The following is a 22,216-nucleotide window of genomic DNA, read 5'->3' as shown; positions in this document are numbered from 1 at the left end:
AGGATATTCTTCCTCTGAAGACACACCGCCAAAGCAGACAGGGCTAGTCTGACCGATTGCAGCCTCAAAAGGTTGATACGTAGGGCCAAAGACCGCTCACCTGCAGATCCATGCAGTGAGCAGCCCAGCATTTCAGTGACATGTCCATGATGACCTGAGCCTCCAATCAAGGTATCCAGAGCATGTCACCCAACACCAAAATTCTCCCGAGTGGACCACCAAGATAAGTCGCTCCCCTTGAAACACTGAGGACATCAAACAATTCACCGAAAAACTGTACCCACTTACAGTGAGTAGGCCACTGCAGAGAGCGCATTGTTAACCTGGCCTCTGGCATCAGAAAACTATAAGAGGACATGAGGCCTAGGAGGCTGAGAATGGCTAAGGCTGGAAGCCTTGTGAGCTCTGGAAAAGCGTGATCATTCACTAAATGTTGGTAAATCTTTTCTCAAGAAGGAAAGCCTCCCCTACCCCCGTGTCCAGGAATGCTCCAATGAACTGGAGTGTCTGTACTTGCCCAAGCTGTGAAGTAGCGAGCAGGTGCCAGTGAAATGTCTCGAAACATTCTGTGATGAGCGGCCCTGGATAAGCCAGTTGTCCAAGTACAGGAAGACGTAGACTCCTCATCTCCTGAGATGGGTCATCAAAACTGCCATCAGCTTGGTTAACCACTCTGGGCATGGAGGTCAACCCAAAGGGAAGCACCTTCAACTGAGCACGTGAATTTCCAATGATGAACCTCCTGTGCTTATGGTGGATTGGCACATAGAAGTGGCGTCCTGAAGGTCCAACGTCACCAACCAGTCATGGCTCTTATGAGCCAGGAGGATCTCTCATAACATCACCATCCTGAAAAAGTCCTTCCTCAGGAATAGTTCAAACCCCTGAAGTCCAGGATGGTACAAATCTCTCCCCTCTTCTTGTGCACTAAGCAAGTGTACACTGAAGAAGTGAACTTTGTCCACAAGAAGCAATTGTCGAAACTAGTTGTCAAACATTAGAGGTGGCCTAACTAAATAACAAGCCCTAACTAGCAGGCAACAATGCATAGGCATTTTCATGACGATCAGGCAGTAAGGAAGTAAGAAATATAAGTTATCACTTTGTATACTGTCGGAAGTCAAGGAACAAAGAGTAGTTCTAAGTGTCAAGGTGCAAATGCCAAGAGATCGAAAATGGTGTATGTATATTACGTATTTGGAAATTACAGTATAATGTGATTGAATTTTTGGTCAAGAAAAAAATGGATTATATTGTCTTGCATTTTGTATGACGTTTTAGGGCAGTGAATGTTTGCTTTACACATTAATATTTGTATGCTTGTTGTGTTAGTGTATATCAGATGCCAAAAATGAAAACTGTATATAATACAGCACAATATATTTAAGCGTGAGCTGCAACAAGCACCACACACATTTTTGATTGTTTGGATCAATGTTTTCTAAAATGTATATATGATTGTGGTGCATAATAAAATGCAAATGAAAGTCACTTCTACTATAGTCTCAGATTCTTTACAAAGTTAGAGATAGATTGATTCTAGATTTCAAATAATTGTTGGTTTATCCCATGTGACAAAATCCTTTCTTTGTCTACACCCAATTATCACATGAGTTATAGGGTAACCCAATAGTTGCATACTAGACTACACAATTCACTTCTGCTCTATGGTGTACTATTCTGGACATGTGTTTTAGAAGACCTGTTTTACATGGACTACCATATTAAACCCCTTGCCCTCAGATTCCCGATTCTGCAAACTTGTTTTGGCACAAGAGATTACACAAGCTTTTGCATCCACTTCACATGTGCCAAAAAGGTGTGCACAATTCACAAAGGGTGTTGAAATGTATGCATCATAGAGACACACATTCAGCTGGCCTCCACCAACTGTGGGCAAGTGTGCAAAGTGTAGAATGTTACAGTGCATTGTAAAGTTCATCCTGAATTCATAAACTGTATGCGCTTTCAAGAGCACAGACAACAGGCTCATTACACTGCACCTGTTTGGAACACATCCAGTGGGAAGTTCAAGGCAAAACATTCTAACACTTCCGTTCACTTTCTTATAGTGGAAAAGCAGACGTATAAACCCCCTCCTGACCAACTTGCAGTTCTATCCATCAATCAGGGGTAGACATTTTTTTTTCTCCATTTGCCTCACTTCAGTTATATTTACAGGTAATGTACAGGCCTTTCACTGTGAAACGAGCTCCATATATGCGGGTGCTTGTAGACGATCAAACATAAGTGCAGGGCTTTCAAAATCTACTGGCTCACTACCATTGGCAAGTAATTTTTATGAAGGGCGAGTACCATTTGCAAGATACTCGACCTTGCTGATGAGTAGGGGGATGTTAGAAACATATTTTCCATCTACTGCACTCTTTTTTGCAGTAAATGGCAAATACAATTTTCACTTTACATGCTTCACAGCATTGCACCAAATATGAAGTGTGCTCATGACGACATGCACCATTTTACAGAAAGCACTGGTAAATATTTTGTCACAAGTCACCTTGGGGCAAGTGCCAGCAGTGGCACAAGCACACTCCCGCCAGTGCATCATTTGGCCTGGGTACACAGTCCCCTAGAAATATGTAGGCCACGTTCACAAATAAGGTGAGATGCACATTTCTTGAAAACACACAAGTAAAAAAAAAGGTACATCCATGATTTTTTTCAGAATTGTATCCCAAATGTTTGACTCACAGAGGGTTTGATGTTGAGCACTTTGACTATAGGCTCAGTATGGCTTCAAACTATTGGTGTTCCCATCATTTTGAAACCGCCATAGTAAAACCATTTAAACAATGAAGTAAAAAAAAAGAGGACTTGGGGCACTTCTACTGATCTGACATGTATATGTCCCTCTTCCTTGGGGTGTCCAAATGCCTATGGGATTCTCTTATATTACAGAGAAACATTTAAAAAAATGTGAATTTACAAAGTATCCATTGGTAGGGGTGTTGTTAGGTCTGGAAAAGATCTGGGGTTATGCTAATGTCGGGACTGTGGGGACTCAGGGCTATCTAGCCTTTTGGTTGTTGCCCCAGAACTTCTATTCAGTGCTACAACCAAAAGACCCAAGGCTATAGCCCCCTCTGTCCCCCTAGCAATGCCTCTGTCCATGGGAAGTCATTTTGTATGCAGCCTAAATGATTTGCTTATGCCAATAAGGTTTGCGTGAAACAAACTGGTCATGAACCTCACCCGTGCGAGAGTTGCTTCGTGGCTTCTGAGGAACTGCAGGGCGTCCAACCAAGGATGGCTTTGTCGACTGAAGTGGTGGCTTTGGACTGGTTGGCGTGCTGGAGGAACTCCTAGATCTTGGGCCCAGTTCTCCCTTTGCTTCAGTTTTGACATTTTTCTCTAACGACAAGGAGTCAGCCATTGATAATGGGAAACCGCTTTCTGTTGTTGTCTGGTGTATTTTCAGTGCTAAACAAACACACAAAAGGAAAACGCATTACAAAATCTGAATCCGTAAATCTACTAATGCATGTCATTAAATGAATAATGAGTACATGCCTTGTGTGTTCGTTTGTAAAACAGATATAGAGGGCAGCCATTTTTAGTTTGTGCTGTTAGGTGGCATCGAAACTATTGCATTCAGTACAGGTAGGGAGAAATGACATATGAAGAGAGACACACAGTTGTAGGTGTTGTTTGGTTATGTGTCCCTCCATTTGGCTTCCCATGGCCATGCTAAGCCCTATGGCCATTCCCACCCAGTTCATGCCACTCCCTGTTCAAAACAGCTTCTCATGGGAACTCTGAGCTCACTTTAATCAAGCCTTACCATCGAACTTTGCACTCCAAGTGCCTGCCAGTGTTTTCTCAAAGCAGTCTTCTGAGAGTTAATGACAAAATTGGAGTGGTAAAAGTGTACAGTTGTAATAAAAATGTCTTAACCAGGTCTGCCTTCAGCCACTCAATGTATAAGCACCATGTGTGCCCTTCCCTGAAGTCCTGCTATAAACGAGCATTGGCAAAGCCAAGAGTTCTGGCTTGCGTTTAAGTATTAGGCATTTGCCAGGCACTGCTATTGGATGACCAGGTATTCCCACCATTTTGCACCTGCTACCATCATTGGCCAGTTAATACCACTACTGCAGGGCTTAGCAAGTGCTTTTCACATGCCTACACAAAAGCCCAAACTGTTGGCATTGACAATTCTTGTTTTTTATGAAGCTGACCTTTTAAATTATATTCTTTGGCACGTTTTTAGGAAATACAGTTTACAGAGTGCTAAAAATAATGAGTGTAAATTGAGTACGTTTTAATTAGCATTGCATCACAGGTGACAATATACATTTCTAAAACATTGTACGAATAAGATGCTGGGTGGACTATTAGTAGTCCGGAGTATAGAAGAAGGAGCGCCATAATGCATTATGCACAGTTAAACATAGGACAGTGAGATGAAGTCACTCCAGATTATATGAAATTCAATTTTGCGGTCCTTAATTGAAAATCAAAGTCTTCAAATGGTAGCCAAGTCACGCATGTTGGATAGCCAGTTCTCAACTTGCAAGTCGCCCTTGGGCTTCCATGTCTCGACACATACTTTTAGGAGGGCAGTAAGCTTTCAGCCATCAACACAGACTATGGCAACAGTATGGTGTCAATATATAGGTTCATTGTTTTGGGCAGAGTAAGACTAGACAAGTGCTGAATAAGGGATGTTACATCTCCAGCAGTGATCATTTGAGAGGAGGTTGTGTGGAGCAAATGCATCTTCTTTGGTAACCAGTACACACTGCTGCGAATACGTTGTTGGATGCATACTTGTTGAAACTTCTAGCTGACCTTACCAGCCTCTCAGAGATGGCTTTGCCTGCCTATTTGAGAGATATCCTCGCCTAACTGCTCCTCCCTATTCAAACCTGGGTGAGCTAATGGGGATTCTGATGGCAAGAGCAGCATTTGGAATATAATGGAAGATGCATTCCGCGAGGCTGATGAGAAGCGGAGAAGGTTTCTCATTTTATTTGAGAGACAATTGTAGGACTGACCGCTCCACAGATGACTCAAGGCATCATTTGATCAGAAGATACAACAGGATTTCTATTTTGGCAGTGGAACCTCCTTTATTAGCCTGGTTAAGCACTTTTGCTCGCATTGGTCCATCAAAATGGACGATTGTATGCATACTGTGAGGACCAGATCTTACAACATGACATGTTAAGGGCCATAGCAATTGATCTATTGCCCCTTAGGTTGGCGGAATGCATATTTATTGGAATGGACTTGCATACTTTCTTGAACAAGGTATTGACATACCTCACCATGCTTAGGGGAGGACATAGGGAGCTAATGTTTGCTGCAAAGAGGTCTTCCAATAGGTGCGCGTCTTTTAAGGACAGCCTTTTCAATGTCGACCCACCTCAGGGTTTCAGAGTTGGGTGCATAGCACCAGTGTCGAGTAGGTTGAGGGATGCAGGCCAAATGTCAGTCTTTCAGTCTGGGGAGCTGAAGATTCCAAGTCGGGGTGGTAGGCTTTAGCTAACCCCATTGAGAAAAGAGGCTGCATCTTAGGGTGCCAAATAAATTTGTTCAGGGTGCTCTCAATCCTAGAATAAATGTTTTCTGCACAGGTTACGTGCAATTTATGAAAAAAGGACAGAATTCTTGTAAGGATGATCATCTCTATAGCATTGAACTGACCCAGATTCATTCCCAGGTTAAGTGTTGTCATATGTCTAGTTCTCCCTATTTGTGTTTAAGGTCCCTTAATGGGTCATTGGTTAGCACATATTTAGCACTACATGTAATGGGAGGGCCAAGGTACTTGATTTCTTTGGGTCCATCTAATCACCCAGTTTTAATAGTTGATCCTGTTAATGAGTATGGATGTCAGCATGAGACATGAGTCCGGCAGACTGATTGAAGCATTTACCTTCATTGAGGATAGCTGGGGTGGAGGTTGGGGGGAAGGACACAATTAGAAGCATATCATCCACATAAAAAACATTCTTGATTGCCTATAAAAAGTCATTTGAAGTGATTGTTGGCCCTGACGGAGATCGCCAGAGGCTCTAGTGCTACATTAATTGCTCCTCCATAGCACCTAGGTTCACACACCCTACCTGTGAATGGTTGATCTCTGGGTGATTTCCTCCCCTGAATGCAGGTAGATCCCCTGCTACCAAACTGCCTGCCCACTCCTACTCCTGTTAGCCCCCCTTTCCTTTGTTGTTCTGCTTCCTCACCATTTTCTTCCCCTATGATTGTAAAGCACTCCATTGTTTCCCGGAGCTATGTCAGCCCTCATTAAATACCATAATAATTATAATAATCATGAATTAGATGATTCGTGTCGGGTGATGCGACTGACAGCTATTCCACGAGATCGCAACCCATTGGTGTTCATCTTGTTTGCGGATCTTGAGTGCAGTGACCTGAAATCCTTGCAGAAGTGGACACCCAAAAGCGTCATAGTCATGGTCTTAGGGAGATGTTCCCAGCTAACATGATTGACTTATGTCTCTGCATCTAAAAAGATCCACATGGGATGGACGTTTTTCTCCTGGATATATTGGATTTTATCTAGAACCTGACAAATGATGCGAGAGCTTTTGAAACGCAATTATTTCAGAGATCACATTGTTCAGTACAGCCGCTCAGACCATTTTGTCAGCAGCCGGGCATCACACTTCATCAAGGATATCGGTCTGAAGTTAGCACATTGTAACTTATGCCCAAATGGCTTGGGGATGAGCAGTATGTGGGCCAGTTTCATGGATGTCAGAAGAATGTTGGCGCGAAGAGCCTCATAAAAGACTTCCAACAAATGTATTGAGAGAGAGCATTTTGAAAACGTTACTTGCAAAGGCGTCAGTGGCCCTTATTACGAGGTTGCTACCGACAACCTCGTCTTACCGTTTCCACCACCTGACATCCCAGTGCTACCAGGATATCACAGGCGGCTGAGGAACGGTAAGTTCCCATTCCCGTGAAGTCCCATGGAACGCCACGGGAATGGGAACCCTGAGCACTGAACACTGTCAGTAACACTGTTGCTGCTTCAGTGAAAAATCTGCCGGTAGGGGCCTGAACTGTAGTTCACAGTCCCTACCGGCAGACTGGAAGTGAGCCGGTCCGGAAACAGTGTCAGTAATTTTCACAACTGGATAGTTTGGAAGCGTTAATTTATTCTGATGTTTCAGTTTAGTGTATCCCTGCTGCTTGTATTACTAGATTTTGCCTGACTTAAGTTTTTCAGAAATTAATTGACCTTTGGTGACTTGAAGAGTTTCATGTAAAATGTATGCAATACTTCATTCATCATTCAGGACTTTTTACAGCAAGATCTTTTAGAGGTTTCAAGTTTTTTCAGTTTAAAAGAAAACTATTGCCACCACTCTCAACACCCTTTCAGTTATTGGCTTCCTGTCTCAAGTAACGATTGTGCTACCTTGTTATTGTAAAATGTATTGACCTTGTATTAAGCTATTTCAATTTCTCCATGGAGGGGGCATTATTATTATTATGATTATTATTATTATTATATTTATTGAGCGTGGAGCTCGCTCTGGGAAGCAACAGAAAGGGTAGCAAATCATAGGGGGAAGGGCACAGCGAAGGAAGCAGAGATACAAACAATTTGGGAGTTGGAGGGTGGACAATTTGACAGCAAAGGATCTACAAGCAACCAGGGGAGGAAAGTGGGGAGCAGATTACCCAGTCTCAGGTATGGTGGGGAGTGAAGGGTGTGTGGACCTAGGTGTTAGGGAGGAGCCATTATGGGAAAAGGAAGGTGTTGAGCTCCTTCCTTAAAAGTAGAAGCAAGAGGGGGAGTCTGGTGTTGATGGGAAGGAGGTACCAGAGTCTTGGGGCATAGACTGAGAAGACCCGTCTTATGGTTCTTTCCTTCCTGCACTGGTAGAGTTGAAGTCTGCACATTTCCCTACTTTGTTGGATGGTAGGCCTCCGGAGAAGCTGGGTTTCTCAGTGAGGTAAATTAGAGACTTCAGGGCAACAGCCTGGTAGGTGATACAGCAGGATTTGAAGATGATACATGCTTGGAATGGGAGCCAGTGCAGTTTCATGCGATCGGGATGTGGACAAATTTGCAGAGGCATTTACAGGACACATCACAGGAGTGCCAGGGTAGCTTCTGGAAGGCCTTCCAAAAGGGCACTGCCGCCATCCGAGGACCAATGCATGGACAGCAGATTTTAAGTTGTGTTCTGCGATGAAGGGCTTGGTTTTCTGCAGGGGAGAAAGTTGGTACCAAGCCATGTGTATCTTCCTCACTATGTGCTGTTTGAAGGAGAGGTGTCTGTCAATGTTGAACCCAAGTGACTTGGTGCAGGTGGCGAGCTGGGGTGTGACGCCCTTGAGGCTCATAGCAGAGGGCCAGATCTGGATGTCAGAGGATTGGGTGTTGTTGGTAAACTGTAGTAATTCAGTCTTGTCAATCAATGTGAGGCAGGCATTGAGCCTGTGGATGTCTTCTGTTGAGTCTATCTGGAGGAAAACCAAAAGGTGATGTCTGGAAGGTTTAGAATTAATCTTAACCACTGACACAGCTCTGGTCAACCCTCTGGTCCATTGTTTTTCAGACAGCCAAGTCACTACAGAAGGGGAAATACCATATGCACATCAGGCTTGGTCCCACCCCAATAGGGGAAGTCCAGCAACACTGCTAGATCACATCCCTACTGCACGGGACCACAAGCATCCCCAGACATGTTTCAGCCTCGTTGGGTGTCATCAGTGAGGAGTAGGTTGGGTCTCTAGGCCCAGAAGACCAGAGACCCATGTCTGGGCATACCCGTCCCACTGAGGGTGACATAAGCAAAAGCAAAAGGTGATGGCTGGAAAGTTTAGAATGAATCTTAACCAAAGCAACAGCTCTGGTCAACGCTCCTGTCCATTGGCCGCCCTAGGCTGCGTGCGTTCCCTAGCACCCTGAGCTACGCGTATTCCACTCATAATCCTCGATTGCGTGCATTCCCTTGTCGTTCTTGTTATCCACGGCTGTTTTTTCTCAGATTGTAGTGCCTGCATCCCTGCTGTTTCTTCCTTATTCTGGGTTCAAGTGATCTTTCGGTTCTTTCGTTCTGTTTCCCCTTGGTAGCCTGAATGCCTGCTGTGTCCATTTTTACTTCTAGGTTCCCTTGGCAACTGACTTGTCTGTATTCTGCATCTGTTTTCTTTCTTTGTTCGGTCCTCTGCGTGCCCCTCTTCTCCCTAGTGTTCCCCCCCACCACTATACGCTCCACCCCCCCACACCCGACTCTCCCTTCTGCACCATCTATGGTGCTCTGTGTCTCTCCTATCTTGTTTTTAACTGCTATTCCATCGACTATCCTATCCCTCTCACTAAGTCCGGCAGGAAGAAGTTCAAAAGGGATAGCCTGGTCTCCAACCCAGGCCTCCCTATTGCTGATACCTACACCAGTGCTTCCTCCAGACAGACCCTTACCGACATCCTCTTTGTCGTTCCCTCTCCAGGCCTATGGACCCCCATATGGTCTCTGTCCTCTCTCCATTTTCCTCTTCACCCATTAATGGTGGCACCCGCTGAGAGGCCCTCCTGGCCCCTTTCCACTCCTCCAAGACCATCATTAATGTTTACCTAAATGGCACCGTCCTGGTCCAAGGCCCTCAGGCCAACCTCCTCATTTTTGATAGATGCTTTCCGCGCCTTATCAACTTCTCCTCCTCAGAGACCTCAACATCCACTTGGATGCTTCAGGTCCTTCTGCAGGACACTTTCACAAACTTTGTGACTCCCTTTCTCTATATATATACTTCCCTCAGGCCCAACTCACTCTGCAGGGCACACCCTGGATGTTCTGATCTCCTCAGACCTCCCCCTCTCTAACCTTTTCACCACTCCTCTCTCCTGGAGTGATCACTTTCTCCTTTCCTCCCATCTCTCTCTCTCTCTCTACCCCTCAGGCCAAGCCGACCCCAGCACTGCCACCTACCTTCTCGGTCATCCGACCCATGAAGCATGTGTCAGTTGAGGCTTTCGCCGCCACTTTCTCCCCTCCTTCTGCACCTTTGGCTGACTCACATCCTGACACAGCCCTTTCTAACCCCCATCTTTCTATCTCTGACACACTTGATGTACTTGCCCCTATCATGAGGATTTGCTTGAAGCCCAAATCCAAGTGCAACTCTTGGTACGATTCCGACCTCGTCACCTTCAAAGGCAAGTGCTGGGTGGCTGAGAGGAAGTGGAGGGCCACAGGTACACTCTCTGACAAACTGGCCTGCCGCCTGCTCCAAAGGCAGTACAGACTCTCTGTCCTCGCCAAGAAGAGAGCACACATCCAAGCCTGCGTCTCTGCTGGGTCTAACAAGTCAGCCGAACTCTTTAAAATCTGCAAGGAGCTGGCCAACCTTGCTGCAGTCTCTACCTCTCGTGTTCCCTCCAAGGCACTCTGTACGGTCTTGGCTTCTCATATCATCACTAAAACTAAGGACATTCTGTCCACCCTCTCTTCCTTTTCCTCTTCCTCCTCCTCCACCTGTGGTCTCCTCTCCTCCTCCCTTCTATTCCCTTCCCTTGTTTACCCCTGACAATGTTTCTAGACAAGTCCGATCTATGAAAGTCTCGTCAAAATAGGTTCTTCCCTGTTTCTCCAGAACCATCAAGGACCACATCGACACCCTTGCTCCAGCCCTGGTCGATTTCTGCAATCACTCTTTTGCCAATGGAACCATCCCCTCCCCCTTTAAGCACCCCCATGTGCACCCCCTCAAGAAGCCCTCTGCCGATCTTTCCTCTCTGGCTAACTATCACCCGATCTCTATCACTCCTTTCCTGGGCAAACTCTTGGAAAAGCTGGCCATCTCCCAGCTTAATCTTCACACTGAATCTGTTGGTGGTCTCAAGGACCAACAGCCTGACTTCAGAGCTGCCAGAAGCACGGAAACTGCGCTCCTGAACATCCATGAAGACCTGCTCTCTAACCTTGATTCTAACCATCCTTCTGTCCTCATTCTCCTGGATCTCTCTTCTGCCTTTGATACGGTCAACCATGCCATCCTACTCTGGCCTGGCTGGCCTCCTTTCTCACCTATCGACCGTCCCAGGTCCAGCTGGGGTCCTTCCTCTCTTCCATCTCTCTCGCCACCTGTGGTCTACCCCAGGGGTCTAACCTCTCTCCCTGGCTGTTCAACCAATACCTGGTACCTCTTGCCCACTGCATCGCTACTCTCTGCCCCAACTTTCAGTATTTTGTGGATGACACCCAGCTCTCTTTCAGGCTCCCCTCAGTAGTCTCTACTCCTTCTCTCATTCCAGACTTTCTTTACGCAATCCAGGAGTGGTGTGCCGCCAATGATCTTTGCCTTAATGCCAGTAAGACTGAGATCCTCCTCATCGGAACACCAGCTCCCTCCTTTCCCCACTCTGGGCCTTCTCCCACCTGTGAGGCTAGGAAACCTGGGGTCATCTTCAACTCCACCCTCTCCTTCTCGCCTCACATCTCTGACATCTCCAAGAAGTCAAACTATCAGCTGCACCTCCTCAGATGTATTCTTTGTTTCCTCGCTTTCCCCCAGAAGCTCATGGTCTCCAGAGCTCTGGTCCTCTCTAGGCTGGACTACTGCAACAGCCTCTTTCTAAATCTTCCTGCCTCTACTCTCCGTCCTCTACAACTTATCCATAACAGGACTACAAGCCTTGTCCTTGGTCTCAAGTCCAGGGATCGTATCTCTTCAGCACTGAAATCTCTTCACTGGCTCCCAGTGGTGGCAAGGATCAAGTTGAAGACCCTTTGCATTGTTCACAAGGCTTTCTGGGGCCTGGGACCACACTGCCTGTGCCGTTCTCTTCCTAAAAACCTCCCTTCTCGAGCTCTGCGCTCATCCACCTCCAACTCTCTGAGGGTCAGTCGCTTTTCCAAGCAGAGAGTTTGGGGCAGATTTCTTTCTTCGGCTGGAGCCTCCCTCTGGAACAGCCTCCCTTCTTCTCTCAAACTTGAGCAGACCACTGCTGGTTCCGGAAGCAACTATAGACCTTCCCCTTCGCCTCCGCTTTCTCTCTTCCTCTCTGTCACAACTACTGAGTGGAGAAATAATGACAACTACCGTAGATTGATTATCTCATAAGAACCTTTATTCTTCTAATCTGTTCAGTGGATTAAAGGCTGGTTTAGTGGTTTAGATCTGCTGAGGAAAACTGTACAGTTCTTATTTTTCAATTCTTAGAATACTTAGAGGCTCATCCCTCCTTCGTGTGCTTAACGGTAGTCCGATTCAATAATGTCTTTAACTTTGACTCTGGTGAGGGGCTTGACCCTTCTTCAGCCTCTCATAGGTTTCAACAGTTAACTTGGAGAACAAAACTGGGAAATTAAGTGGATATCCAACTCAGTTACTGTGTCCCACTGCATGCAGGATAGGATTTCCCTGCTGGCGTAATTTCTTTTCTATTTTAACTTCATTCAGCATACATCTGCATCTACGCAACCCGGCTTGTTGGAAAAGTCAATTTCAATAAAGCATTTCCCTTGAAAACAATCACCCGTTTGAATTCCTAGTGGCCGCTTATCTCTGGCGGTGTTTGTTTACTTTTTCATTTCTCCTTCTGCCTCAGTGACACGGCTCTGAGAGCGAGCGTGTCAGTTTTACTTCGATTCACTTATGATTATGTTCAAAGACAATACGCTTTGTGTCCGTTTCCCTCCGGTGGCTGGGGCGTGTTATGAAATTACTTTCAAGCATGTCAGTTTCACTTTGAATCACTTCTGGTGAAGTTCAAATGCAGTACACTTTGTGTCCGCTTCCCTCTGGCGGCCACAGCGTGTTATGAAGTTGCTTTTCTTTTACCTCAGCAACTCGGCTCCGAACGCGAGCCTCATCAGATACGCCCCCGGTCTCCCGTGACAACCTTTTACAAACAAAACACTCGGCTGCTTCACTCTGCCGGCGTCGCTGCCAAACAATTTCACTTCTCTCCCATCAGCCCAACGTGGCTGATTGTTTATAACAATTTATCCCTCAGGAATCACTTCGCTCGGCGGGGCCTCAATATGCCCATTCAAAAGCTCCTTCTTCCCCGCGCGCCGCCTGTAACAAACCAGCAAAACGTTAGAGGAAAGTCACTTTGCTTCCAGATGCCCACTTCTGATTCTTTGCATCTCCCCTCCATCATTCCCCATTGTCCCTCCTCTTGCAGTTATCTACGCACCCCTTCCCCGCCATGATGCCCTGTGTTGCCACCTTTTCCCTCTGGGCTCACCTTGTCCTGGTTAACCCCTTCACAGACCCCCCCCCCTCTCTAGGCCCTTACGTTCAGGAAGGGCATGGCGCGTGACAAAGTCTGCTTGTGCCATCAATCGTCCTGGGTGGTGGATGGTTTGAAATGAAAAAGGTTGTAGGACAGAAACCATCTTAGTATTCTGGGGTTTGTATCTTTGTGTCTCGCTAACCAGACCAATGGTGTGTGATCCATCACTAGAGTGAAATGTCATCCCAGGAGGTAATACCTGTGTGCCTCCACCACCCACCTGACCGCCAGATACTCTTTCTCCCTCAGGGCTCACCTTCTCCTGGTTAACCCCTTCACACTCTCCCATGCTGATGACCCGTCTGGTCCATGCACTGGTCACCTGGCCACCCTCTGAACTTGGACACAGGTCCTTGCTTGTCCAGCTGCACCTACCTTGCACTGCCGCCTGGCTCCCACAGCACTTGTGGTTTGTATCTGTACCCCTACAATACCCTCTCTCTGCACTTAGAGCCACTTAGAGCCACCCGCTAGCTGCACTTTCCTTTGCCTGCACTGAGCAACCAGCTGGTTGCACTATTTGATTACCTGCACTTCTCCATCGCCCCCCCCCACCTTTTGGCACTTCTCCCCATCCTCTCCCTGCACTTGCGCGATCTGAATGACACAGGGCCTAGTAAGATCGTTGTTTTGTCTTCACTGTCCCCCCCTGTCCTTTCGCGCATAGAAACACTTGTGTACAGGCGTGTTATAAATGCCATATCAAATCATATTGTTTTTCAGCCTGCCAAGCCATTACAGAAAGGGATTGACCATATGTAAATAAGGCTCGGTCACACCTCAAACGGTGCAGTCCAGCCCAAACTGATAGATCACATCCCTTCTGCACGAGACCACAAAAATCCCCAGAAATGTTTCGGCTGTGTGAGAGAGGGTATGGCCAGACATGGATCCCTTGCTCGCTGCGTCAAAGGGAACTAAGCAGCACCTAACTGATGAGACCCAACAAGACCAAAACATGTCTGGGGTTGCTAGTGTTTCCATGCAGAGGGGACCTAGCCTAGCAGTTCAGGCTAGGCTGCTCCCATTGGTGGCAGTACGTGACTGATTTGTACATGGCTCTACCCCTTTGAAAGAAACGGTGGTGTGGAAGGTTGACCAGACAGAGCAATGCCAGTGGTTCAGATTTATTCAAAACCTTCCACCAATCACTTTTTTGGTTAGGATATCTTGAGGTACAGCTAAGTCGTCATCTTCGTAATGGCGATGTTGTGTTAAGCCAGGAGGGTTCTGACCGGTTACAAGTAAAGATTAAAGATCAAGGCGAGAGGATATCCCATATGTGATGGGTAGAGCTGGTGAGCTGAGGAATACATTTGTACAAATTGGTGACGAATAGCAAGGTAGAATTTGAACCAGCTGAGGATGATCTCGCTGATCTCCATAAAGCAGTGTAGATTGTGGTGAATGTCTGGTGGTCTACTGTGTCAAATGCTGCTGACAGATCAAGGGGAACCAGAAGGCAAGCATGGGCATCATCAAGGATTTTAAGGGAATCGATCACCTTGATAGTAGCCGTTTCTGTGCTGCCTCTTGGTCTGAAGTCAGATTGGTAGGACCGAAGGATGTTGTTGGAATCAATGTGTTGCAGGTTTTGTGTAGCTACTGCTTTCGCTCGGGATCTTACCTAGGAAGGGAAAAAGGGAGATGGTACAGTAGTTGCTGAGGTTGCAGGGTCTATTGATGGTTTTCTGAGAAGCGCAAATATTTGCAAGGTCTTTAGGTTCAAGGGGGAAGATGCCTTGGCTAGGAGTAATATTTCTTTTTTTCTTCTTCCTCACATTTTTGTCGTTTTTCAGACAATGTCCTTATGGAATCCTTATCATTGTGCTTTTGTCTGAACAACAGATCAAGTTTGCAAGTCACACCAAGCCCAAGGTTTTGTCAGCAATGTTTTTTTTATTTCCTGACATATCTTCTATTCAAATTTGGCAGATCTGAGGAGTAGGGGATTGAGACGCTAGGTGAATCTTCAATCGTCTAGAGGAAAATAAATCACAGGACATGGAGACTGGAACATGGTCTGTAAGTTGTAATGCACATTCGCAAATTGAGTGCTTGGCCAGTAGGAGGTTAATACCGGAGTATGGTTTATGAGCCATTGAAATCAATGAGACATACCTGGAAGTGGAGTTTGCTAGTTGCCAAACGTCTTCCACACCAAGGGAATACATAACACTCCCAAGGATAGTTTGTTACTTGGCCACTTTAAGAGATATGGTACCACTAGTGATCTGAGCTTATGGTAGAGCCCTCCTATCCCTAGATCAGTTTGTCAGAGTCATCAGAGAAGAACGCTTAAGATAACTTAGTCTAGATTAACACTGAAAAGGAGAAATTATTTACCAGTAATGTTCTTTCTATAGATTCTTCCGCAGATTCCCCGCCTGATAGATATCACTTCCTGCGTCAGCTGCTCGGAAACCTTTCAACAGGAGGCGTAGTACGACTCAGCATCAACCATTGACTCCTCTTGACGCGGCCACACCACTCCTCAACTCCGGACGTGACATTGGCAGCACATATAATCCTTCAATACGCCACGTACCTCCCTTCCCCACCATTTTTCCCCTGAGCTCAGAAGCCACGAAGGGAGAATCCAAAAGGATTCGGCTCAAGAGAAGCCAAAAAACACCTTTTTGTGAGGAACAGCCACGGTACTGTGAGCACCAGGAAGATAGTACACAATCAGTAAAGTACAGAATATGCGTAACCAAACACCACAACCTTAAAGTTTTTGTTCCATTAGCAGAGAGAAACCAGAAACCAGGAACTGCAACAGACCACTTTCATAGCGAGGTAGGATGGGAGGGCGATGAGGAATCTGCAGGATTAATTTCTCCTTCAATGGATTACATTCTCCCGCAGATCCCTCATCAGATAGACCCCCGAAGCAATACAGTATATGGAAGCGGGATGAAAGTCTCAAACAAGAAAGCTCTGTAACACCGCTCTTCCAAACCGGGCGTCATCGGCACACCCAGACAGTAGTGTTTTGTGAATGTGTAGAGTGATGTCCAAGTCGCTGCCTGACTCAACTCTTTGTAGTGCTGTGCCATAGCCATGCCCTTAGTGGAATGCACCCTGATGGTTTCCCTACTGTTGTTGATGGAGGAGGAGAGCGGTCTGCTATTGCAGATATAGATGTAGCCTGTCCAGTTGTTTCTGGATTTAGGGGTATTCCCCCAAACAATATAAAAATGGACATAATGCGATTGTTCCTTCTCCTTACTCACTTCGATGTGCTTTACTAAATACTTGGTTGTTGGTGAAATATCCTACAGAGGGAGCCAACTATATTGCTTCTCAAAATCTTGATCTCCTTTCCATCTTTGAATCTTAGCTATACTCGGCTGCCTCTCATGCCGCTCTATTGGCTACACGTCGAGGGAATACAAATTTGAGCGAAGATCGTACTATTGCTAAGGGGGTTAGGGGGTTTTGCTATTATTTATCGCATCTTGATATTCATAACACTCAGTTGCTTTCTTTAGACTATTGTGAAACTCTACACATTAAACTTCAGATCAATACCAACTCTACTTTGAATATTAGTTAGAATGATTGAATACGGTAGTGGCGATTCCCACACTGTCCACTACAAATCAATGTACGGTATTCAAAATTGAATTGATTCAAAGTATATCTGGATGTTTTTCTTGAGTAAAGTATTTATTCTCAATGTGGTCAGCCGACATGTGTTTAGACCTTGGTCGTTTTCAAGACTGATAAAACAATAAAAAATAATAACATAGTGTTCATATTCAATTCCAAAAATTCACAATAACAAAATATTCAAACAATTCACATGGATAAAATAATTTCAACACAAAGGAAATAAGGATATATATGAATGTGATATGTTATTGCAGGTACGATTATCAATCGGAAAAAAATAAGTAGAAAATACAAAATAGAAAAAACAATCAAACATTATAAAATAATGAAATGATTTACATACCGCACACCAGTTTGAGGATTGTGGGTACAGCAGAAATGAAAGACACAGCAATAGGACCAAAAACATGTTTTTCTTCTATGAGCCATGTCGGTATTACAATAAGTATTAGTACAATCATACAAAGGTAAGTAAAGCACCTAATTTAACCCTAAACTATTATAATAAGTGATGATATAGCAATAGGAATCGATTTGGTATTATTAGCCCAATAATTAAAGTCTCACAGAACCAACGACCTTGAATTTGATGTCGTGAAGCAAGCCAATAATGCAGAAACCTGTGATTCAAAACAAGACATAGGTTGTGGTGGACGGTACAGCCAAATAATATTCAGAGTAGGGGAATAATCTGATTGGGTTATAATAGAAGATACCCATGCGCTTCAGACCACTCTTATTGATGAAATATTGACAGGCAGCGTTCACCCCACCACAAGACCCACCCAAAAAAAGGACTTGAACATTTTGTAAGAATGATTGAATACAGTAGTGGTGATTCATGCACTGTCCACTACAAATCAATATACGGTATTCAACATTGAATTGATTCAAAGTATATCCAGAGGTTTTTCTTTATTTAAGTATTTATTCTCAATGTGGTCAGTCGACACGTTTTCGACCGTGGTCGTTTTCAAGGCTGATCCAACAATACAAAATAATGAAATATTGTGTTCATATTCAATTCCCAAAAATTCACAATAAAAAAATATTCAAACAATTCACATAGATCAAATAATTTCAACACAAAGGAAATAAGGATACATTTGAATGTGAGATGTTATTACAGGTACGATTTTCAATCGGAAAAAATAAAAGTAGAAAATACAAAATAGAAAAAACAATCAAACAAAATGTGATAATGAAATGATTTACATACTGCACACCAGTTTGAGGATTGCGGTTAGAGCGGAAATGAAAGACACAGCAATAGGAACAAAAACATTTTTCTTCTATGAACCATGTCGGTATTACAATAAGTATTAGTACAATCATACAAAGGTAAGTAAAGCACCTAATTTAACCCTACACTATTATAATAAGTGATGATGTAGCAATAGGAATCGATATGGTGCCCGTGATGGACAAGTAGTGCCGCAAATGGTGATGATTTGAAATGGAGCAACACGAGAACACCGCTATCAAAAAGTTAACAGTTAGTTTAAAAATGCAACCAGTGGATGAGTGGTTATGCATGGGGTTGGGGTCACAAACTAAATGTGCATTTGTACTAATGAGTACATGCTTACCCCTTGTTCCACTAGTACAGTAGTATGACCTGATAGAATGCAAAATAATGGTATTGATCAGTAAAGCGCTACTAATGGTACCTAGCTTGGTAAGCTGAATGGAGACAGAAGGTTAAAAAGATCCTACCAAAAGATGATTGCTGTTACTCCATTGATGATCATGTGTGGAAAGATTATAAATAATCGTAGGCCGACAGAGTAACACCTTGATAAAGGTATATCTGAAATGAATTATGAAGTGCCAGTTAGGATAATGATTCTCCCTAGTTTGCCATATATTAAATAAAAGGGCTAAAAATTGCCCTCTCACCTTGAGTTGCTGAATGACATTATGTCATCAAATTGTGATTTGTCCTCTGCCTGTGGGACGCAAAATACATTGTTGCTCAAATGATTGCTGGCCTTAATTAGTTGTAGAACAAATGGACTCCATAACTTGGTCAATGTCCAGAAATGACTGTGATGCCTAGAAACTAAATATATGACAGAGTACAAAAATTGTGGCCCCGGGAAGTTAGCCTTAATTAATTCTGTTAGCTGCAAATTGTGCCATAGTGACAACAATTTTTGAAAACCTTAACACGTCTGGATTGAAAACCAAAAACGTGATGAGGATGCTGGAGTTGCTCGTGCCATTGCTTGTTTAGTGAGTCACATCAAGATAGTGCCATGGTATCAAATGGCGACAGAAATAAGATGACTTTAGTGGTACCCAATTCTTCACGTACTAGTAATCATATTAGAGTGCGCTAATGCCATAGGTACCCTAAATGGTGTGACCTAAATAGTAAAAACCCAATATGCACATTGTCTGTTATACCCAGATAGCGAGTAACATGTACAAATTAAGTTTGTAAGGGAATGTCAGTCCACTCACCTCTAATGGCAAAAAGAAATTGTCACTGCGATTGAATTCCTGCTGAGTCCTGGTCAGTGCTAGTAAGGCTATGGAATATATAGCCTGCCTAGTTGTTCGAGTTTTGGACACGTCGCGGAAAATGACATGAGGACATGATGACGTCACGCGCCCCGAACGCATACACAACGCACGTAGCATTCAAATGGGCCGTATGCAAAATTGGCCCGATGAAATAGGTCTAATCGTGTTATGTGTAATGAACTGAAGATGGTTAAGAAATAAACACTATCTCTGCACCACCTAAACCTTAGCAAATCACAGATAGAACAAGTTACTTACCTGTAACTGTTGTTCTCCAGCATGGGTCTGGCATGGATTCACATGCTCATGAATATTCCCCGTCGTCAGGCCGGGAATCCTCGGTGTAGAAAAAAAATCAGTATCAGTTTCGTTTCTGATCTGTCTTTCTTAGTAGTAACCAATCACTGGTCTCTGGGTCATACTGCCCCCAGCCAATGACTGCCCTCTCCCTAAGCCCCGCCTCTGGCAGCCATCCTCAGATTTGGTAGCACGTAAATTGGCAGTATGACCAAGTGAAGAGCCGCAGAGGGGTAGGCGGGAGGGTTCGCATTTGAATCCATGCCAGACCCATGCTGAAGAACAACAGTTACAGGTTAAGTAACTTGTTCCTTCTCCAGCATGGGGTCTGGCATGGATTCACATGCTCATGAATAAGAGAATACATAGCAGTACACACATGCACAACCACGGGAGGTGGCAACAGGCTCAACATTAAGCAATACAACAACTCAACATTAAGCATCTCTTACCTCCTCACCAGGCTCACCTTAGGCGAACAGGTTGCGCAGCACTGCTTGGCCGACCGTGGACTCATCCCTGGAGTCCCGATCGACGCAGAAGAATCTTGTGAAGGGGTGCGTCGACCTCCACGTCGCAGCCCTGCAGATGTCCAGCAGGGACACACCAGACAGGAACGCCGTGGTAGCAGCGATCGCTCTGGTCGAATGGGCTCTCGGACGGCCAGGCAGCGGTCGGTTTGCCAACCGGTGACAGTGCATGATGCAGCCGGAGAGCCATCTGGAAATGGAAGTCTTCGAGAGAGCCTTCCCTTGATTTACAGTCCCAAAGTTCACTACCAGCTTTGACGTCTTCCGAAAACTCTTTGTGCGGTCCACGTAGAACTTCAGCGCTCTAGCTACATCCAGCGAGTGCAAAGTCCTCTCGGCCAGCGACGAAGGCGACAGGAAGAAAACTGGCAACACCAAGGGCTCGTTGAGGTGGAAGTCCGACGGCACCTTGGGCATAAAGGAGGGGTGCGTCCTCAGCACCACCCTTGTGTCATGAAAAGTCAAGTATGGAGGCTTGCAAGATAGGGCCTGGATCTCTTCCACTCGTCGTGCGGAGGTGATGGCACGAGGAAAGCTGTCTTCCATGACAGGAACTTCAAAGGCGCCGAATGCATAGGCTCGAATGGGGCCCCCATGAGCCTGGTCAGCACCACATTAAGCTCCCAAGCCGGGGCAGGAGCCTTCACCGGCGGGAATGATCGGAATAGTCCCTTCATGAACTCTTTCACCAGGCGATGAGACCACAAGGACGCCCGTCCCGTAGTCCTGGTATATCGGGAGATTGCAGCCAGATGTATTTTGATGGAGGCGTGAGCCAGTCGAGCTTTGGCCAGCGACAGTAGGTACGGTAGTACTTGAGGGGCCGTAATCCGCAGAGGGTTAATCTCTGTGCACGGCACCAGACAGAGAACCTCTTCCATTTATGTCCATAGCACTTGAGAGTTGAGGACGCCCTGGCCTTTGCAAGAACCTCTCTGCAGTCGGCCGGGATGTCGTACCCTCCAAACTCTAGTGCTGCAGGAGCCAGGCCTGCAAGTTCAGCGACTCCGGGTTGTGGTGAAGAATGGCACCTCCTTCTCTGGAGAGAAGGTCTGCGTCTGTCGGCAGCTTGACTGGTGTGGACGTTGACAAGTCCAGAAGGTCCGGGAACCAGATCTGTCTCGGCCACGCCGGTGCGACGAGGATCATCCTGTACCGGGACCTCTTGAGCTGGTTGATGAGCCGGAGCAGCAACGGCAGCGGAGGAAACGCATAAAGAATAGGCCGTCCCAGGGGAACAAGAAAGCATCGCCCATGCTCCTCGGCTGGGGGAACCTGCTGGCGAACCTCCGGCAACTGGAATTCGTCATCGTCGCAAAGAGATCGATTTGGGGTTCGCCCCATCGTCGGAAGAGTCGATCCACATGATCCTGGTGTAGTTCCCACTCGTGGCACGAGCGCAGCTCCCTGCTGAGTGAGTCGGCGAATGTGTTTTTTATTCCTGCCAAATGAAGAGGCACCAGAAACATCCGTTGGGCGACGGCCCAATGCCACAGATCCTGGGCTTCCTTGGATAGGGCCGGGGACCTGGTTCCGCCCTGCTTCCGGATGTAGAACATCGTGGTGGTGTTGTCGGTGAAGATCCTCACCACCTTGCCCTTGAGGGACGGAAGAAAGGACCTGAGGGCCCAGAACACTGCGCGGAGCTCCAAGATGTTGATGTGGAGTGACTTCTCCTCCGGGAGCCAAAGGCCTCTCGCGTGAAGATCTCCGGAGTGCGCTCCCCAACCTTCCAGGGAGGCGTCCGTGGTCACCTTCACCTGGTGAGCTGGGGTCTGAAAGTCCGTGCCCGCCGACAGATGGGAGCGAGTACCCCACCACCGGATTGCCTGATGGAACGTCTCGTTGAGGGATCCTGTCCTCGAAGCTGCCCGTCGAATGGACCCAGCGGGCGTCGAGGAACTCTTGTAAGGGGCGCATCCAAAGCCTGCAAAGGCGCACCAGATAAATGCAGGAGGACATCATCCCGAGGAGGGACTTGATA

General features: G+C 45.9%; 1 protein-coding gene across 1 annotated transcript in view; it reads right to left on the bottom strand.

Moving 5' to 3' along the window:
* Positions 1 to 22,216, bottom strand: part of CARMIL1 (capping protein regulator and myosin 1 linker 1) — a 1,545,633-nt gene that overhangs the window by 86,250 nt on the left and 1,437,167 nt on the right. The window contains exon 36 of the mRNA XM_069613644.1: positions 3,214 to 3,441. Coding sequence (XP_069469745.1) covers positions 3,214 to 3,441 — 228 coding nt within the window. The remainder of the gene's footprint in view (positions 1 to 3,213; positions 3,442 to 22,216) is intronic.

The sequence above is a fragment of the Ambystoma mexicanum genome, chromosome 5p (assembly GCF_040938575.1).
Source record: "Ambystoma mexicanum isolate Mex_15411 chromosome 5p, UKY_AmexF1_1, whole genome shotgun sequence".
Lineage (NCBI taxonomy): Eukaryota > Metazoa > Chordata > Amphibia > Caudata > Ambystomatidae > Ambystoma > Ambystoma mexicanum.
Note: the sequence above shows the minus strand (reverse complement) of the source record. Positions and strands in the feature narration are given on the sequence as shown.